General features: G+C 49.7%; 1 protein-coding gene across 4 annotated transcripts in view; it reads right to left on the bottom strand.

The window, feature by feature from the left end:
- The window catches only part of POF1B (POF1B actin binding protein), a 234,852-nt gene that overhangs the window by 71,530 nt on the left and 142,634 nt on the right, over positions 1-20,688 (bottom strand). For 2 of the 4 annotated variants that reach the window (XM_078688473.1, XM_078688471.1), the window contains exon 7: positions 1,771-1,904. In XM_078688473.1, coding sequence (XP_078544599.1) covers positions 1,771-1,904 — 134 coding nt within the window. Of the gene's footprint in view, positions 1-1,770; positions 1,908-20,688 lie in introns of all 4 variants that reach the window. The other 2 variants (XM_078688470.1, XM_078688472.1) reach the window with 1 other exon arrangement.

Here is a 20,688-nt window from a genome sequence, read left to right as displayed (position 1 = left end):
AGATCAGCAAAAATGTACTACTAGTAGAGATGATCCCAAGCGCATGGTCAGGATAATACAACATCCAGTGGAGACTGCACAAATTCTACTGTTCTACAGTTGAAACGTGACACGGGTTGGTGATCATGCTCTGGAGTTAGAGAGTCTGCAAAGAATAAGAGAATAAAATCCAAAGTGTCGTGAAGAATCGTGAGAATCCTGTGACTGACATTTTCTTGGGCATCCATTTTACTGCAGGACATACTGATGGGCACAGAAACTGGTCCTCTAGAGCCAAAGTAAGCAATATCCGGATTGCAGTATGAGCATTTGGGGATCAGAGGAGGGTCTATTGCACTTTTGTTGCTTGCTACGATGATTTGACCTAGTTGGGGAGGATGAGCAGCGGAAATACCAAACACTGAGGAGAAATTAGATGAAATTAGTTTTGGGCGTTAGCATGCCTTCTCCCTTTCCTTCATTTCCCTCCTTTCTTCCCAGGTTCAAAAGAGAGACGGGGGCTGAGGGGGTTAATTATATTCACATGTTCTCACAGGTTGTAAAGATAACATCCTTTAAGCTGACAGTTTTTTAATTACAAATTATTCTGATTAGGTATGTCAGCTGGTCTGGCTCGATGGAAGCAAATCAAGACTACAAATCTCAGAAAAAATGAGCAGGACAAAATAAAACACAGGACTTTAAATCTGGTGCCTTGACAACATAGCGTGAGGTACTTACCCTAAAAACATTATTCAAAGATTTTGATGCAAATAATATAAACATTAAGTTATTTAGGCACGTGAAGGGGTGTGGTGTGCTCCTCCCACTGGAGTGGTTATACAGTGGTTATAAAAAGATTAAAGGAGTCTTCAACTATTGAAAATTTAGAGTGTGTTTAGCCTTCCCTTATATGTGCAAATTGACATAATGAACAATGCACAAAATGTCAAACATTTAGCATATCAAACACATCCTGGCTGAAGCACCAGCAGGCTACTAACTAACCACAGGCATCAAGTGGAATGATCTAAGTGTTAGCAACGTGCTCAGAGCATCCGAGCTGCAGAAACTAACCACCTCCTGCTTCCAGAGAGCTCTATGAATCAGAAAGGTGCTTAGCTTTAAATATACATATATATTTGTTTTTTGTTTTTAAATATTGGCTAATTGGCATAACTGCATGCACAAGTTCCATCATTCATTACACGTATACACTTACTATGAATGCACTACAACGCATTCCATTACAACGCGATCGTTACAATGACTGCGTTGTTTCAACACAAACCATTACATTGCAAGTTGTTTCAACGACTTGCTGTAGGGGCTCGCTGGTGTTGAATTTACAATCCAACACCTTCCCTGCTGTTGCACAAACTGGAGTAGGCATAGTAAATTATACTATTCCTAAATACAGCTCCCCCCCCCCCCCAGCAAGTCGCTGTAACGACTTGCGATGTAATGGTTCACGTTGAAACAACATGGTCGTTGTAACAACTGCGTTGTAATGGAATGCGTTGTAGCGCATTCGTAGTAAAGAGACATATATGTCAAAGTACACACCTTAAATAGCCACCCACGTTGATAACACATTTCTTTCAATTACACAAAGGGTGCATCTCAATGGTTTTCAAAGGAACACGGATGTCCGAGTTATGCATACAGATGCTTGAACCCTTACATTACACACACTACTTTCCAGACCAACCCTGTACTGGCTAAAAAGGAGCAACATTCCAGAGATTCTGAGGCCAAGTTGTTAATAGATGGAAAGAAAAGCGAGCTTACCGCCCTCCGATCTTCTCGACGTGCTGCAGTAAGCAGCTGTACAGGTCATTGTTTTTCCGGCTGAGTTCAGCAAGTAGCTCTCCAAAATACCGGGAGTCCATCTTGTCGGTGCCAAAGTCCACCTCGGTTTTCTGCTGCTGTAAGGAATAAATGGCCGTTTTATTGTTTGCTTTTATATCCGTTTTTCACAAATATCCTTTACTCTAACAATGTCTGCTTAGTATTAGCATTACGCTGAAGAAGAGCTACATGTTCTTCAACATATTAACTACTGCTAATATGTTGGGAAAGGGTTATTTATACACATTATCTTTTTAACTTCGGAGGTCAAAGTTCGGTGCCTGTGGTTTCACATTTTGCAGCCTTAGGGCAATGGGGCTTTGCGGGGGTGGCCGACCGGAGGGAGGCTCGCCCCCCCGGGGAGTTTGGGGCCCCGGGAGGAAGGGGAGGGGAGGTATTTAGTCAGACACAGGAAGGGACTTTGGGCTGGTTGGGCTGGGCGGCGGTTTTTGGGCTCCTTTTGGGCTGGGAGGGTTAAAAAGCGGCCATTTTGGGTCACTGTGCACCATTTCATGGGACAGTGACCCAGCAGCCGGGGGGCTCAGATAATTTTGTGCGTAGTTTTGTTAATAAGGCTAGTTTGTAAGGGCAATTGTGTTTCAAGGCTCCTGAGGATAGCGGCAGGGAGAGGGGGCGATCACACGGAGTTTTTGTGCAGGTTGCGGTCGAGGTGTGCGAGGAGACGGGCTGTGGTGTTGAAGAGGCGGCGGGCTGACGGCGAGGTACCTGACGGATGGCGGCGGACGCGTTGTCAGATCCCCGGGTTCGGGAAGCGCTTCGCCTTCTCGGCGAGGCGGGCAGGACGCACGTCCTGCGCAGCGACCTCAGGGTAAGGCCACCGCGGCGCGCGGCAGATGGCGCCGCGGCGGCACTGGCGGCTTGCGAGCCGCCTAGGTCACGTGCGCGGAAGGGGGAGGGGGCGGGAGCTTCGAAGAGAGCGGCGCGCGGTGGCGGCCAGCGAGCGGTTGGGGCGTCGAAGAGGGGAGGGGGGCCGGGGCAAAAACGCGGCGGCCGGAAGAAGGCGCCTTTGACGTTTGTGGCAGGTGCGGAGGGCCTGGGGGTGGCGGGGGGGGGGCGGGGGGTGCAGGGAGGAGCGACGGGGAATGCTGTGGCGGGTGAGGGACTTGAAGGAGGTGCAGGTAGGGAAATGGCGGCCCGCGGGGCGAAGCGCAGCACCAGGAGAGGGGGGGTGGGAGGGGGACACGCTCTGAGAGGGGATGGAGGAGGGGTGCATGGTCAGGTGGAGGAAGTGGAGGGGGCCGGGGGGGGCCGGATGGGGAGGAGGGAGGGGTGCTTGGGGGAGGGGCAGGCGGCACAATGGAGGAGGGGGAGACAGGGGGGCGGGGAGTGGCAGGGGGGGAATCGCCGCTTATGATTGAAGATTCGGAGGGGGGGGAAGAGGAGGGAGAAGGGGGTGAGAGCGAGCTGGGGGGGGGGATTCGGCAGACGATGACATAGTTCCGCCCAGCAGGGGGGGCTCTCCGCGGGGCGGGGGCGGGGTGTGCGGCAGGGAGTGGGTGCGAGGGGTGGCAGAGGTGGGCCGATCGGGGGTTCGGGGATGCGTCAAGGGTGGGGGGCGGACGGTGGATGGGGGAGGGTGCGGGGGGGGTTGGCGGGGGGGATACGGGGCAGGTGGAGCGGCAGGGGGTAGCGGGGGGAGATGCTGGGATGGGGTGAGTGTGGGGGTTCAGGGGGGGCGCGTGGGACGGGCAGGGCGGGGCGGGGAGCTGGGGGTGGGGGGAGAGTGGGTGGGGGGGGCGTCCAGCGCGGCTAGGAGGGCATTCTGCGGCAGGGGGGAGAGGTGGATGGGGAGGTAGCAGAGAGGGTTTTGCCCCAGCATGCTGGACTTCCCCGTTTTTCTCTTGGCAGGAGCAGTGGGGTAGGGGCTTGGGTGAGCAGCATGCGGCTCCACCCCGCCGAGTGGATGGGCCGGCTCTGCCTAGTACGGGCGGTCGCGCTCCAACGAGGGACCTTGTGTGGACGGACGACAGATGGCCGGGATATAGCTCTCCGACGCCCCCCTCCCGATGGGTCGATCCGGCCGCCGGGGGACGGGGATGGAGCAACGATGTGGCGGGTTACTCTGCTTACCACCAGGAGAGTAGGAGGAGAGTGAGTGTGGACTTAGGTACATTGATGACGGAGTGTAGGGACAAGGCAGGTCTAAGCAGGGTGTCCATAGGAAGGGTTTTGGCTGACGGTGACGGGAGTGTAGAGATGGAGTCAGAAGAGGAGGGGGAGCTGCGGGAGGCGGGGGGGAGGTCAGTAATGTTGTTGGCAGTGTTTTACAGGAGTGCCCCCGGCAAGTGGTGCCGCGAGTGACGGCCCCCCCAGCGGACCTGGTTAGGCGGCGGGATCCGGTGAGGACGCCAGCCTTGACGCCAGGTAAGACCAGTACGGGGTCGGGGAGTGGCTTGGGCGCGCCTCATGGAGGCAAGGCGGGAGGAGGTGGGGCTGGCGGTTGCCAAGTGTCGGTGGGGACGGATGCTGTGGGAGGGGATGAGGTGAGACTGGTGAAGGGTAGGTATGTGATAGATGCCGGGGTGTGTACGGAGGCGGATGGCGCAGCGTCGGTGAGTGCGGGGACGGGCGTGGCGTCTGGGGGGTCGGCGGCGGCGGGCGCCGGGGCGAAGGAGAGCTGCAAGGTTCCAGTCAGGAAGCTGCCGTACATGGGGGTGGCGAAGCCATTGGGGGCGCATTTGTCGATGGCAACTAAGGAGAAGATCTGGAAGGGGGAGTACGTAGAGATTTTAAAGTTGCTACACCGGGAATTGATGGCCAAGGAGGGTTCGAAGGAGGAGGAGCAGGAATTGGCGAGGCGGTCGAAAGTGCCGGTTAATATCGAGAATTGGTCAGCGGCTTTCTTGATATATGCGAGCGTGTACTGTGAGAAGTACCCTGACAGGGCAGTCGCGCTGTTCAAATACATGGATGTGGTGCGGCGGGCGCAAGTGACCTACGGGGGCAATGCTTGGTCGCATTACGATGAGGAGTTCCGGGCGCGCATGGCGTCGGACCCGGAGGCTAAGTGGGGGGAGTTGGACGCGGACCTGTACCAGCAGACGATGAGTGGGGCGAAATTTGGCCGCACTATCTACACGGCCAGTGGCTTGCCGCTGGCTCCCTCCCCCTTTTCGGCCCGCCCCACCCGTGGGGGGGTGGGGATGGGGGGAGCCGGGAGCAGTCCCAGCGTTGGGACCTGCTGGGATTTTAACAGGGGTTCCTGTCTCCGGCAGACGTGCCGCTTTAGGCATGAGTGCTCCGCTTGTGGAAAACGTCACCCAGAGGCGCGATGCTGGGGGCTTTGGGGAGGCCCCACACAGGGGCAATACCCGGCTCCCGTGCCCGGCAGGGGGAGGGGAGGGGGAAGGGGGGAGCGAGTACCCTGGGAAAAGGCTTGTACACCGGTTAGGCTGGATCGGCTGGAACCTTTCTTGGAGGCGTATCCGCGGGCGGACGATGCGACGGTGCTGCGTCGGGGTTTCAGGGAGGGTGTCCGTTTGGGGTAGAGGGTCCGCGGATCGCTCGATGGGCTGAGAACCTGAAGTCCGTGAACGCACACAAGGGTATCGTCCGGGAGAAGCTCTTCAAGGAAGTGAAAGAGGGGAGGATGGTGGGACCTTTCGAGGAAGCGCCGTTGCCAGATTTGATCATTTCACCCATTGGAGTGGTCCCAAAGAAAGAGCAAGGTCAATTCCGCCTGATTCAACATCTCTCATGGCCGGAGGGCGCGTCGGTGAACGACTTTATCTCGGCGGATGTGGCGTCGGTGTCATACTCGTCCGTGGACGTCGCGAGGAAGTTGGTGACGACGGCAGGTTGGGGGGCGCTCATGGCAAAATGCGATGTATAATCGGCATTTCGGTTGCTGCTGGTTCACCCAGCTGATAATCAGTTGCTGGGGATCCAGCTTGATGGGCTCATTTTTGTCGATAGAGCGCTTCCAATGGGGTGCTCCGTGTCATGTGCTTTGTTCGAGCGTTTCAGCTCTTTTTTGCAGTGGGCTTTTTCCTGGCACACAGGCTCTGAGGCGATAACGCATTACCTGGACGACTTCTTCCTGGTGGGTCGACCCGGTTCGACGGACTGCCAGCAACATCTGAGCAGTTTTACGGACCTGATGGGTTACCTGGGGGTTCCTTTGGCGCCAGAGAAGACGCAGGGGCCCAGCACGGTGCTGTCGTTCCTCGGGATTGAGCTCGATTCAGCGGCCATGGAAGCACGCCTACCGGAGGACAAGCGGGCGGCGATGGTGGAGTTGGTGAGGGGCATGTTGGCTAAGCCGAAGGTGTTGGTGCGAGAGGTACAGGTGTTGCTGGGGCATTTGAACTTCGCGTGCCGCGTTGTGCGGGCGGGGCGGACTTTTTGTCGGCGGTTGGGATTGGCCTTGTCCGGTTTGTCGCTGCCACATCATCATGTGCGACTATCGGCGGGCGCGAGAGAAGATCTGAGCATGTGGTTGGCGTTTTTGGAGCGCTTCAACGGTGTTCCCATGGCGCCCCCGGAGGAGTGGGAGTGGGATGTGACGATGTCATCGGACGCGGCGGGAGTCGGAGGTTTCGGTCTCTACTGGGCGGGCAGGTGGTGCGCGGAACAATGGCCGGAGCAGTGGCAGGCGGGGGGTAGGAGCATTGCTTTCTTGGAGTTGTTCCGTTGGTGGTGGCTGTGACAGTGTGGGCGCGTGAGTTGGCGCACAGGCGTGTGTTGTTCAAGGTGGACAATATGTCGGTGGTGCAGGTGGTGAACCGGCAGTCTGCGAGGGAGCCCCAAGTGCTAAAGCTGATGCGCGTGTTCGTGTTGAGGTTCTTGGAACACAATATCTTGTTTCGGGCTCAGCATGTGCCGGGAGTGGACAATGACATTGCGGACGCTTTGTCTCGTTCGCAGTGGCAGAGGTTCCATGGGCTAGCCACGGAGGCGGTCAAGACGAAGGTGCCGGAGGAGATGTGGTTGGTGGGAGAGCGCGGGTCGTTCAGTTGGTGAGGTCGTCCCTGGCAGCGTCTACGTGGAGGAGTTCCGAACAGGCCTGGCTGGAGTTTCTGCGTTTTGGAGCGGTAAGGCAGCGGAGCAAGTGGCGTCGGGAAGAGCAGGTGGTGCAATTCATGCTGGGGTTAATGGACAAAGGTCTGGCGAGGGTGACAATTGCGGGCAAACTGGCAGGTTTGGCGTTGATGGGCAAGCTTTGGTGGAGTTATGCCCCTTCGGAGGGAGAATTGGGAGGGCGTCTTTTGGAGGGTTGGGAGAGAGAGAGAGGGGCTCGGGCGCGGAGGAGACGGCCGATTACAGAGGCGATGTTGGTAGGACTGGTGGGCTGTTTACCGGCAGTGTGCAGGGATCGGGAGGAGACGGTGCGGTTTTCCACATTGATGTCGTGGATGTATTTCGGGGCCTTTCGGGTGTCAGAGTTGGTGGGTTTGAAGGGGCGTGCGGGGCTGACGTGGGGGGAGGTGGAGTTCCGAGGCAGGGAGGTCGCAGTGCGGCTTCAACGTTCCAAGACTGATCAGCGAGGGAGGGGTACTTGGGTGTTGCTGGGTCCTGGGGGAACGGAGGCGGTGTGTCCGGTGGCATGGGGGAGACGGCTGGCGGACAGGGGGGTGCAGGTTGGGGCGGAAGTGTTCGGCAGGAGAGAGGCAGGACGGGTGACGGCTGCGCAGTTGTTATGGGTCCTGCGGCACGCCCTGCGGTCTATGGGTGAGGATCCAAAAGACTTCGGGACGCATTCATTTCGCATCGGGGCGGCGACGGAGGCGGCGCGAAAAGGTTGGGGGAAGGAGGAAATTAAACAGCTGGGGCGCTGGAAATCGGACTGTTATAAGACGTATGTCAGGTTGCGAGGGGTAGTGGTGGACTAAGCTGGAGTTTGGATTTGCTGCTTACATATGTCTCTTTGCAGGTGCGGTGGCGGGGCCTACAGCGGCAGCAGTGTCTATATACGTGGTGGGCCATTCTTTTGTAAAGAGAGCGTAGAAGGCGGAGTGGGAAAAATACAGGAACCTTAACCTTGAATTAGATGAGCAGTTGTTTAGATGTCATTGGAGGGGAAAAGGGGGCATGCGTTGGCACGAGTTGGTGCCGGTTTTGAATAATGTTGTGCGGGGAGGGGTGTGCCCGGATGTTTTGGTGGTTCATCTGGGGGAAAACGACCTGGTTCAGTGTAAGGGACTGGCACTGGTGAAGCAGATGCGGAGGGATTTACTGTAGATCAAGAGGCAGTGGGCAGGGTGTTACGTCATCTGGTCGGAATTTATACCCAGGAGATGTTGGAGGGGGGCAGAGAGACCAGGGGCTATTGACAGGACTAGGAGGAAGATTAACAGGGAGATGAGGGCCTTTTGTGAGAAGGAAGGGGTGGGTAGAAAGGAGCACCCGGAACTGAAGTATGGGGCGGTCTACTTTTTCATGGAGGATGGTGTACATTTGTCAAGATATGGGATGGAGCTCTATGTTGTACAGCTGAAGGAAGCGTTGGACCGGGCAATAGGGGTGCAAAGGTATCCGAAGGTGCAGGGGTCCTAAGGGGGGGGGGTCGAAAGCGGTAAGGGGCTTTCGAGTGGCGCTTTTCCCTAGTTATAATGGGGGGGGGTAGGATAGGAGGAAGGAGCTTTACTGGTTGAAGGGGAGGGAGTGTACATATGGCAGAGGTTAAAACAGTTGAGGCAGGCGTTTGGGTAACTGATAAGGATGTTTATGATGTTGTTGGGGAACTGTTTAGGGGTGGGGGTGGGGGGATTGGTCAGGTATATGTATAATTAGTTAGGACTAGTTTTGTACGGCAAAGGCCAAGGTTGGGGTATGTTTCAGGATGCACCTGTTTTCCAATAAAAGCGGCCTTTATCACACCTTACATCTGTGTCCGGTCGGTTCTTCCCCTCCCCGTCTCCCGATGGGCCCCAATGGGGCTTTGCGGGGGGTGGCCGACCGGAGGGAGGCTCGCCCCCCCGGGGAGTTTGGGGCCCCGGGAGGAAGGGGAGGGGAGGTATTTAGTCGGACACAGGAAGGGACTTTGGGCTGGTTGGGCTGGGCGGCGGTTTTTGGGCTCCTTTTGGGCTGGGAGGGTTAAAAAGCGGCCATTTTGGGTCACTGTGCACCATTTCATGGGACAGTGACCCAGCAGCCGGGGGGCTCAGATAATTTTGTCCCACCCGCCCTCCTTTAGGATGGGGGGGGGGTTCTTTTCTTCTCTTCAGGGTTGGGAAAATAAGGGGTTTTTGTTGGTCGCAGGTGCTTTCTGTGTTAGGGTTGAGATGTGTTGTCGCTGGGAGCAGGTGCTGGAGAGTTTTTGTAGGATGGCGCTTTTCCCTAGTTATAATGGGGGGGGTAGGATAGGAGGAAGGAGCTTTACTGGTTGAAGGGGAGGGAGTGTACATATGGCAGAGGTTAAAACAGTTGAGGCAGGCGTTTGGGTAACTGATAAGGATGTTTATGATGTTGTTGGGGAACTGTTTAGGGGTGGGGGTGGGGGGATTGGTCAGGTATATGTATAATTAGTTAGGACTAGTTTTGTACGGCAAAGGCCAAGGTTGGGGTATGTTTCAGGATGCACCTGTTTTCCAATAAAAGCGGCCTTTATCACACCTTACATCTGTGTCCGGTCGGTTCTTCCCCTCCCCGTCTCCCGATGGGCCCCAATGTTGTTTGTGACCACACAGCGCAAAAGTATTTAAAAGGCACTTCTGTTCAACTGGAGCCTTCACGGGCAGCACAGGTCTACGTCAAATGCAAATACATGTGCTGGCAGTTGTACCAGCTACGCGCATCTATTTATATAGGTTTCTCATGAGTTGTACGCTTATTTAAAAAGACAGTCTCTTTCAGAGACCAGACAAATATCAAGCGACCGCTTGCCTTCAAAACTAGGGCCCCCTGTGCCACTGCGTTCTGGTACTGGGCGGACAATCACAAACCAAAGTCCCAGAATGCCATACATTGTGAACCATATGTTGAGGACTGTGGCTTGGTGCCGATAGCGACATGGAATCTTCGGGTATTGCTAATGGACAATGATGGCTTTAACGAAAGGTAACAATATTCGTACACATATATACAGGCGTATATTAGAGTCTTTAGAGCTGACCTCGTAGAAGTTACAATTCTGATGCCCTACTAAATAATTACATGCACACCATCTACATTATTTAGGAAAGTTAAAAAAAAACAAAAATAAAAAATACCATCAACTGATTTATTTAACTGTTCAATCTTTTCAGATTTGTTTCAGTTCTGCCAAAATAGTTCTCAAATATGAATCACTAAAACAAATTGTCTAAAGGCTAAAATGTGCAGCATAGGTCCAAGAGGAATGGATCAATGTCCGATTTTCAGCATAACCATCAATTATAAATTGAACTGTGTCCGAGTGTCTATTTATGCGACATACAGAGTTCCCTAGGATATTTGCTATTCCATCTATAACTGTCCCTCAAGATATAAAATCACGCGGACAATTGCAAGAGATAATATTGATAACAAGGATAGCCGGGGAATGAAGCGAGTAATAGGTGCAGAGACACTCAAAGTCCAAACACAGGTTTAGAAGGACTTTTGACAGTAAAGAGCGAAGAGATGAGGAATAAACCAATCTATGCCTAACACATGAACACAGTCTCTAGCCAGCATCTCCTTTCTTCTGAATCCAAGCGACTTTTTCCCAATCAAATTAGGTAGGCTAGTGAAAGGAAACTGTACCGATGTGCAATGCCAGAGATAGCACTAAAAACCGATGCCTTTTTGCACCAAATACAGATTTGGATGGAACAGCCTAAGGCTTTTTTAGTGATACTAGATTTTCATGAAACAGTGACACCAAAGTGAACATCTTGCATAATACATGTCCTACCACCAACATGACTGTCGTAAACTTGGTGCTCATGGCACACTACCTTAAATCAATGACTCCTGGCTTCTCAGATGTCTTGCATTCATCATCCCAGAGATATCAGGGAGCTGGTTGGCCCCTTCCAAGACTAGAGGGGCATGGAGAACTACCTCTAATACGCACTGTTTTTCAGGGCATACATATATCTTCCAACATTTTGGCGATGGGGCGAGGGCAAGATAAGTGATTTTATTCATTTTATTTTCCCTATCCTGTTGTCTGTCGGCTCTCCCCCGCCCAGCCCTCCACTGCACTTACCTGTACCGGCCGCACCTGTGTAATACCCAAGAAGCTCATTAACCCTTACCTTGACAAGGATTTTTGCTGAATATGGGTTACTACAATGAACATCAACACTACGCATTACCAACCACTCACAGAAACGACAACACTTGCAACGCACTCTCATTCACCACCATTACAAAGCAAATAACCACACATTACATAGAACTCATGAACACTATATTTGCCTAAAATATCTTTAGTACCCCTCAACACTACATATCACTGAACAGAAAAAACACTTTACTACTCCTGTGCACCACCCAACTGTGAGACCTAGACCTCCTTATTATCCCTATGCACCACCCATGTCTGAACCCTAAAAACGTACACTTTCAGTCATAAGTGCATTGTAGATGTCCCTCATTGTAGTTGATTTCTTACAGGGATAGAATACCTTTTTGCCTGCACACAGCTTATTATAATGTTGTGGAATTTCTGCTTCGTGTATGGTGTAGCTTTGTGGCCCCCTAAATATCTATTCACGGATTTTCACCTGCTTGGGCCATTCTTTATGAGTACTGGGCTGGAGTGTCATAAAATGTGCTTTCACTATTGGATTGCACTATTTCCAACTTCCTGGAAGGAGCATTAAGCTATATAAGGGTATAATGGGTCATAGGTTCAAGCTAAAGTCCTCATTCCTCCATTGTAACACAAGTCTACGAGTCAAGTAGTACTGAAGCAAGGCTGCATATCTGTCTCCAACATTTAAGTATCCGAAGAACCGTTAAGTCACATTTCATTCGCAATGCTCTGGGAAGGAGGAGGAGGAGGAGGAGGAGGAGGAAACAAAGTCGGTAGATGGCACGCGGTGCACAAAGTTCCAGAGGAGTCTATTCAGAAAAAAGCTAATGGGTTAGATTAATAAACCACCTTAATTTGGCATTAAATTGCTCTGTCAAATAGTTCCAGTTGCTATTGGCAGCTTGGTTTCTAAACAGGTGATCAATATTTAGTGTAGTTAACTTACCGACGCCTTCTATTGCATAGGAGGTTTAAAGGCTAAGAGCAGGGTTTAAAAAGATCGACAGTTTATTCAAATTCCTGACCTTGTTGTAAAGCAGAAAAGTGCAATCTGATTATGACTAGAAAAATATGTTCTACAATTTATTACATGGTAGTTACAGGGCCCATTCTTAAAAGTGCCTACCCTTCACTCTAATAAGGTGCTCATATCAAAGGTACCACATAGGATTCTGGCTACACAGTACAGAACAAGATCCCTCGCCCTCTGAAAAGTCTTCTAACACTGCCTGAACTGAAAGCAATAAATCTAGATTTTTTTATTTTCGGTGTGCTGCTCTTTTTTTAACCATTGGCTAAACAATCCTTGCTGTTCTCCCCAAGACTCTCTTACCATCAATAATTTAAATCAACGCATGTCGACCGGAGAGCCTGAAGCTTAGTTTTTGGTCCCTCAAACAAACATCCAGTGATACCAGGTTCTACCTGACAATGCCTGGGATTTGAGAGATCTGTAAACAGTGTCCAAGGGTGAGCAAGCGGAAAGGGCTCAGGCACAGCCGAAAGTGTGTTTTGATCTTGGCCAAAGCTCAAGGTCATTAAAACATCACCTCCTGGTTGGATAGCTCAGCCTGATGTTATTCTAGATGTGACCAGCCGTTGAGAGTGCTATGTTAAGGCCCTGGTGACACCTGCTCTGTTTCTACAAATTGCTGATTTGGAAATCTTAATAACTGAGCAATATTTTTATTTGGTGGTTAAGGCCTCAATCGTAGTTAATGATTTTGGCGACAATGCAACAGGGATGAAATCCGTGCATCAGTGGGGTGAATCTTGTCATATCTGCCTACCTTAATCAGGACCTCATCTTAATATTCAAATCCTTTCATTGAATGCTCGTGGCCATCAGCATGTCGTCTAAGCATGGGCGTGTTATCTACAAGGCAATACTTAGCAATGCTTTTATGTAGATCAAAAACTTTTTTTCAGTCGGTGTGTGTGTGTTACCAGGAAGAAGTTGAAAGGTATGCTGCAATCAAAATAATGTCCTAAAACCTAAACTGTGAAAAGAGCTTTTCAGGCTATTCTTCAAAACTATAAAGTAGCTAATGCTTTAAATTGAGGAAGGAAAAATTCGTAACTGTAACACTAATGTATTATTTTTTGAATAACTAAGACAAACTAATGTATTGATGTTAGCATTAAATGCTTCAAATGATTTAGGGTGAAAAAGCAATTGCCTTGCATTATTTTTGGTTGCCTATCAGCTACTTTTACATTTATAGGGTATCCCGAATTTTTTTTTTTTTTAAGTACATATTTTTTTCTTTCCTAGGTTAACAAGAATTTTGATGGGAAGATTTACAGAAGTATGAAGCTCTGAACTTATGCGCAAAAATGAAAGAGCAAACATGGAAACAATGACAGGGATTATTTTGGTGGGAACTCCTCAGTACTATAAATCCATTCAGAAGGCTGCTGAACACTCTACTTCCGCGGTTCCGGTTTTCTATCCCACCTCACTCCTGGGTCATAGTCTGAACATTCTGCCTACAGCAACAGAGAGTGGTTGAGAGAGAGTACCATAGAAGTGATGGGTGGGATAGGCATGAATAAAGCACACAGAGGAGAACCTAATGGTCTCCCAAATGGAAGACCGCCCTCATCTTGCTTTGCTTCTCTTGCTGCTCTCTGCTCTATCCCTCCAGGTTCTTCATGCCATACTGAGACCGTACAGCCTCTGGCAGCAGAAGCAACTCAGGAAACAGTGCAGAAGCCTTAGGACACCAAACACCATGCTTAAATCCCCACATACCCTACTAAAACCTTTAATAACACATCAGCAGCAAATAATGACTGTATCATACATTTACATTGTAGGGGCTGGACTGCATTTCATATGCGCCGCATCCTTGTAACTGTTTTGAGCTAGAGTCCGTATTTGCTGAAATTTAAAACTAAGCAGCAGATGACGGGTTAAGTGGCAATTTCATGAATATGTGGAGTTTGCGTTTTTCACAGAATTTAGAAATTCCAGCAACCCTGTGTTTATGTACTTTTCAGGCAATAATTTTGACTTTATTATGTTAATACTGTGTATCAATCAATCAATCAATCGATCATTTGTATAGCGCACTACATACCTGCGAGGGTCTCAAGGCGCTGGGGGGGCGCGACTGATCGAACACCCAGGTCTCGAGTATCCTGCTGAAGGTCAGCAGGTCTTGGGTCTGTCATAGGCTCAGTGGGAGGGTGTTGCATGTCTTGGCGGCGAGGTGGGAGAAGGATCTCCCACCGGTGGTTGTTCTTCGGATGCGTGGGACGGTGGTGAGTGAGAGGTCGGCGGAGCCTAGCTGGCGGTTGGGGATGTAGAAGGAGAGTTGTCTGTTGAGGTAGGCTGGGCCGGACTTGTGGAGTGCCTTATGTGCGTGGGTGAGGAGCTTGAAGGATATCCTCTTGTTGACTGGGAGCCAGTGCAGGTTTCTCAGGTGGGGGGTGATGTTGCCCAGGCGTGGTACATCAAGGATCAGTCATGCCGAGGCGTTTTGGATGCGTTTTAGTCGTTTGATGAGCTTGGTCAGGGCTCCCACGTAGAGGGCGTTTCCGTAGTCGAGTCTGCTGCTGACGAGGGGCAGGGTCACTAACTTTCTTGTATCTGTCGGGATCCATCTGTAGATCTTGAGGAGCATGCGCAGGGTGTTAAAGCAGGAGGAGGAGATGACATTGACTTGCTTGGTCATTGAGAGCGTTCAGTTGAGGACGATTCCCAGGTTGTGTGCGTGGTCGGTGAGTGTCGGGGTTGCACCCATTGCCGTCGGCCACCAGGAGTCGTTCCAGGCTGAAGGGTTGGGGCCGAGGATGAGGACCTACGCCTTGTCCGAGTTCAGCTTCAGATGGCTGGTCTTTATCCAGTCGTCGACGGCCTCCATTCCTTCATGGAGGTTGGCTTTGGCGGTGATGGGGTCCTTGGTGAGGGAGAGGATCAGCTGACTGTCGTCGGCGTAGGATATTATGCTGAGGTTGTGCTGTCGGGCTACATGTGCGAGCGGGGCCATGTAAATGCTGAACAGCGTCGGGCTTGAGGGAGGATCCCTGGGGTACGCCGCAGCTGATCTCAGAGGCTTTGGAACGGAATGGGGGGGAGGCGGACGCTCTGGGTTCTGCTGGAGAGGAAGGAGGTGGTCCAATCTAGAGCCTTGTCTCGGATCCCTGCTGCGTGCGCGTAGTGTGCGGTGGCAGGCGGTGTCGAAGGCGACAGAGAGGTCTAGGAGGAGGACTGCTGCAGTCTCGCCGTTGTCCAGCAGGGTCCTGATGTCATCAGTGGCGGCGATGAGGGCAGTCTCGGTGCTGTGGTTGCTGCGGAACCCTGACTGGGAAGGGTCCAGGATTCTGTTGTCTTCGAGGTATTGAGTTAGCTGTCTGTTGACGGTTTTCTCGATGACCTTAGTCTGGGAGCAGGGTCCGGGGGGTCGGTAGACTAGGGTGCCTCCGAGGGTGGAGTTAGGGTCTGTGTGGATCTGGAAATGCATGTGTTCGGAGGTGCTGAGCGCGTCGGCGGTGCTAGTCGAGACCCTGATACTATTCTTGTAGACGATGACGATTCCTCCTCCGACTCCGTTGGTGCAGTCTCTACACGGGTGATCTTGTAGCCATCTGGGATGGCTATGGCGAGGTCGGGTGCGGAGGAGTCGTTAAACCAGGTCTCTGTCAGGAAGGCGACGTCCGGGGATGTTGTGTCGAGCAGGTCCTAGAGCTCGACGGCATGCTTGTGTGCGGAGCGGGTGTTCAGTAGTATGCATCGGAGGTGGTTGGGGTCTTTCTTGGCGGGTGGTTCGTCGGCTCTGAGGCTGGTATGGCTGCAGTTCCGGCTGGTAAAGGGGCCAAGTGTGCATTTCAGGGCGGCCTTATAGCAGGTGTGGCTCCGTCCGGAGTTGAGAGCGTGCAGAGTGCTGGCGTCATAGTGGCGGCAGTCATCGAGGCGGGTGCGGGGGCCAGGGGTTCTGACGGGCTTGCCTTAGGTGTGCCTTTGGCATATATGGGGAGGTGGGAGGGAAGAGCATCTGGGAGGCGAGGGTAGTGGGCCTTCAAGCTAGCCGGGCCGCAGGGGATGCAGCGGCGAGGGCGGTGAGGGTCAACGAAGGTAACAGAAGGAGAAAGGGGCACAAAATCGAGGGAAACACAAGTGGCACATAAGGCAAAAGGGCACACAAAACGAGTGGAACAGAAGGCAAAAAGGAGACAAACGAGGGAAAAACGAGTGGCACAGAGGGCAGAAGGGCACAACAAAAACGAGTGGAACAGAGGGCAGAAGGGCACAAAAACAAGTGGAACAGAGGGCACAAAAACGAGTGTAACAGAGTGCAGAAGGGCACAAAAACGAGTGGAAAAGAATGCAAAAGGGGCACATAAACAAGGGAAAAACGAGTGGCACAGAAGGCAGAAGGGCACAAAAAACGAGAGGAACAGAAGGCAAAAGGGGCACAAAAATGAGGGAAAAACAAGTGACAGAGGGCAGAAGGGCACAAAAAACGAGTGGAACAGAGGTCAGAAGGGCACAAAAAACGAGTGGAACAGAAGGCAAAAGGGGCCCAAAATCTAGGGAAAAAACAAGTGGCACAGAAGGTAGACGGGCACAGAAAACGAGTGGAACAGAAGGCAAAAGGGGCACAAAAACGAGGGAAAAACAAGTTGCACAGAAGGCAAAAGGGCACAGAAATACCGGAAAAACGAGTAGCACAGAGGCAAAATACAGAACACAGAAATAAAGGGGCAGCTAAGAACAGAAGGCAGAACGGGCAGAGAGGCACGGGGGAGCGAGGGGAACAGAAGGGAAAACCGGGCAGAGACACAGGGGCAGCGAGGGGAGCAGAAGGGAAAACCGGGCAGAGACACAGGGGCAGAGAGGGGAACAGAAGGGAAAACCAGGCAGAGACATGGGGCAGCGAGGGGTAGAGAAGGAAAGACCGGGCAGAGAGAGCACAGAGGGAAGAAAAAAAGGGGCAGGGAGCACGTACAGGCAGCGGGGGAAGACAGACAACAGCAGTCACACACACAATAATGAAATACAGGCAATACAATAAAAGCAATAAAGCGGAGGTTGAACAAACCTACCTACGGCCTTCCACTGGCCACCAGGGATGAGGAGCAGGTGGTAGCCTGCCTGTGGTGGAGGGCCTCAAACTTCCTCAGCAGTGGCAGCTGGAGCAGGGAGACACAGGCGGAGCTGTGCGCAGGGGGAGCGACCTGACCTGGTGGGGTCTAGGGTCGCTGCTACGTCTCAAAACTTTGTTGGCTTTTTCCTACGCTTTCATATACTCAGCCTTTCACGCAATCAAGATGTGCAGCTCAAAAAAAAAACCTCCGCTCTCTACTTACAACACATGATTCTGTTCAATATAATTTCCCTTTGGACATCTCCTGGGGTGATGACACAGAATTGATTGTGGCTCTAGGTCGGTTGTTGTTCTACCTTGCTTTTTTCTGTGCCCGATAAACTCATATGTTTCAGTAATCGGGTACAATTGATCCACAATGCGGTTTTATTCATTCCATTTACATATTTTGTTACTGAACAATAACTCTATGCTCTATCTACGATCAGCTGTTCTGGCCCATTGTTTGTTTGGGATCTGCAGTCACAAAGGAATAAAGGAACACTGCACTGCGTGTACTTGGGTTTTACTACCAGAGAAGTTATTGCTGATTAGACGTTGGTCTTATCTAATGCTTTACAAAGTCTAGAATACCGAGCTCAAAGGCTTGAAAAGACAACTGGCCTTTTAGTAGAAAGACGATTAATAATGCATACGCTGAACCACAATGCTGACATTTTACATGCTGCCAATTGGCCTTCAAGTCAAAAGGAGTGTTTAGTGCCATTATTTACTGTACAAACGTTTGTAGCACACACTGGATGTTATTTTTACTCATAAATTAACGATAGCTTGCTGTAACACTTGCAAATACGGCTTTGGATATTCAGAAGCACTGGAACCTCTCAATACACATTGTGCTGGACCTTGGCAAACTGAGCTTGAAACGTAGGATAGAAATCTTTTCTTAAGTGTCATCAGAAGATGCTATAAGGCTAATCGTCAAAAATCTAGTACTTTAAAATCCAAAGTTTGATAAACAAGGGCAACAATACCATTCTGTGTTACAATTTTTACTTAGGGGCTGCAGCATTTTGTAGCTGTACGTGCTAACTACGATGGGGAAAGTTTAGAAAGCAGATAACGTCTCTGCAGACGTAGCTTTAAAATTGTTGAAGTAATGTTGACCACAAATGCAAATAAGGGATTTGTTGACCAGTCAATAGACGAGGCTGGACACAATACATCTAGGTATTTAAAATATTTGTTAACATGATTTTCAGGTCCCACTGACCTGGTGAAAAGGTGCCTTACTTGGATATACTAAAGAGAACATTTGAAAAAAACATTCAAAACTACCCCAAAACATGTACATTTTGAACAGTGAATGTAGTTTTTCACAATACCCCTTCTCCCCCAGTTATCAAATTTTGCGGAAGGTTAGGTTACTGAAATGTCACTTCCGCTCTCCACCTGTCCTGTAATCTATTATGTAAAAGTTTCCTATGGGGTGATCCCACCCAATTAAGTCTCTTGAAAGTGTCTCCAAATCCTATCCCGTTTTGTTCAATAAACTTTTCAGATGTATAGGTTACCAGCCAATATTCTCTAATTCTGTGCTACCATGCACACATTACAAACCACATTATTTTTTAAAGGAATCCTACAGGAACGTTGTTACAGAAGCAACATATAATATACTAGTAAATGAAACAAAGCAGACAAATATTTTTAATATCACAAAGATCATACCCAGGACACATTGGAGCAATTTAAACAAAATGGTGGATGTAACAAAAAGTAAAGTGGACAGTCCTGCACCTTATTTACTAGTACAAATTGCTTAATAAATGCAAATGTAATTTCAGGAGCAGTCATAGCAAACCTACAATATTTACAATATTACTGTAAAAACTTAACCTCAACACTTATATGGTCAATATACATTTCTGACAGCACTTTCACAGTTAACTAATATTTTTATATTGAATGGCCGAAACCTTGCCTTGTACCGACACATCAGAACAAACAAAATGGGAATACCGGGGTTCTGCCTCCATGTACCACTACCCATGTTATTGGCAACTCCGGAAAGGCAGGCTTTACGTGGAGAAATAACGAGGACCTCGGAACTGTGTTGAAAATCAAAAATAAAACATCACAGATTTGCACTGAGCTTAGATCTATGGAAAGCAGTCTATTTTTTTCACACCACTGCCTAGTTGCTAGATTAAAACACAGCTCCTGTTTTGCAGTAAGTTTTCAATGAGTAAAATCCATATGGGCCTGTGATTTTCTAAAACATGTCTACGATCAGCACCTGTGTTTCTCACCTTTAAACATGGGCTGCAATGAGAAACTGTATGAAAATAAATTGAGGCTCCCTACAGTGGAAAACACAGAAGGCTGACTGGCAGTAGCATATTTTATCTGCTACATAACTCTTGGTGTTCCAATTGAAAATATAGTAGGTGTGTGTTTGAAATTCGCATACTTTGCTTTCATACAAATATGTGAAATTTCAGCAAAGTTACACAAATTACAGATTTGACTTTTGGTGCTATATTCTATTGCAAAATGCATTTTGGAGTCAATGTTTTAACAAAAGGCTAAATTTCTCGTAAAAAAATTGCGTAAAAGTAACGTGAACAGTCACATGTGATCTGTTCACCTGTGCGTTTGCAGTACATTTTTACCACAAATGTCACTTCACTGTAACATTTTACCACGAACGAGTGTAATAGTGTAATTTCAGGGATATCGTATAACAAGCATAATGTAAAATCCCTGCTCTTATGGGAATTACATCGGTGTAATTTAAATTACGCCTAGGCCCACTCATAGCACCCTTATCCCACGTTAAAGTTTTTCTCGCAGACATGTTTATGACATTAAAGCTCCTAGGTAAAGATCCTGCAAGGACTTGAATTATATACCTACCAGGCCCACACAGAGAGAACCTTAAAGGGCACTGATGTTTTTCAGATCAAATCTATTCATAAGTTATTAGTTTCAGTCACTGCTTTACCTTTGGGTTGTACTGTAACTTTTGAAATGTTCTGTCATATTGCACAGTTTCGTTGTGTTAAGCTCTTTGAAGCGGGTTCATTTCATGAACTACCTGCGCTTAATAATTAAATAAATACAAAAATGTAATGCTTCGAGGCATGAATAAGTAAGCACACCAACAAAGAAAAGCAGAACATGGCTAACCATATTTTTTTCCCCTCAAATTGAAGTTGTGTTTCTTCATGGTTTAGCCCTTCCTCCTTTGAGTGGCGATTAACCTGTTCAGTGCAACTTGCCATCTCTTGTTGTAACATGCTCTATAAAGAGTACAGCGAGATCAGCACTCTCAAAAGAATTTAAGAAGTTAAACTTTTACAGGCCTGCTACATCTGTAAATGTATTAACCAAGTTAAGTAAAAATGTCAGTGTTTTAGCCTGGCTCCCTGAGGCCAACCTTTGAAGTCTTTGCAAGCCAAGACACAAACACAGAGGAACTTAATGATGGCGCCATAAATAGGCACCTCGTATTTTTAACCGCTTTACTGTGCAAGCTGCAGAGCTAGCTTCATTGTGCAGTTTCTGCCAGGATCACCATATCCCATAAAGCAGCAAAGCTCAGCATAGAACGAAACC

This window comes from Lissotriton helveticus, chromosome 4_1 (genome assembly GCF_964261635.1).
Source record: "Lissotriton helveticus chromosome 4_1, aLisHel1.1, whole genome shotgun sequence".
Lineage (NCBI taxonomy): Eukaryota > Metazoa > Chordata > Amphibia > Caudata > Salamandridae > Lissotriton > Lissotriton helveticus.
The sequence above is the reverse complement of the archived record's forward strand: the minus strand, read 5'-3'. Positions and strand labels throughout refer to the sequence as shown.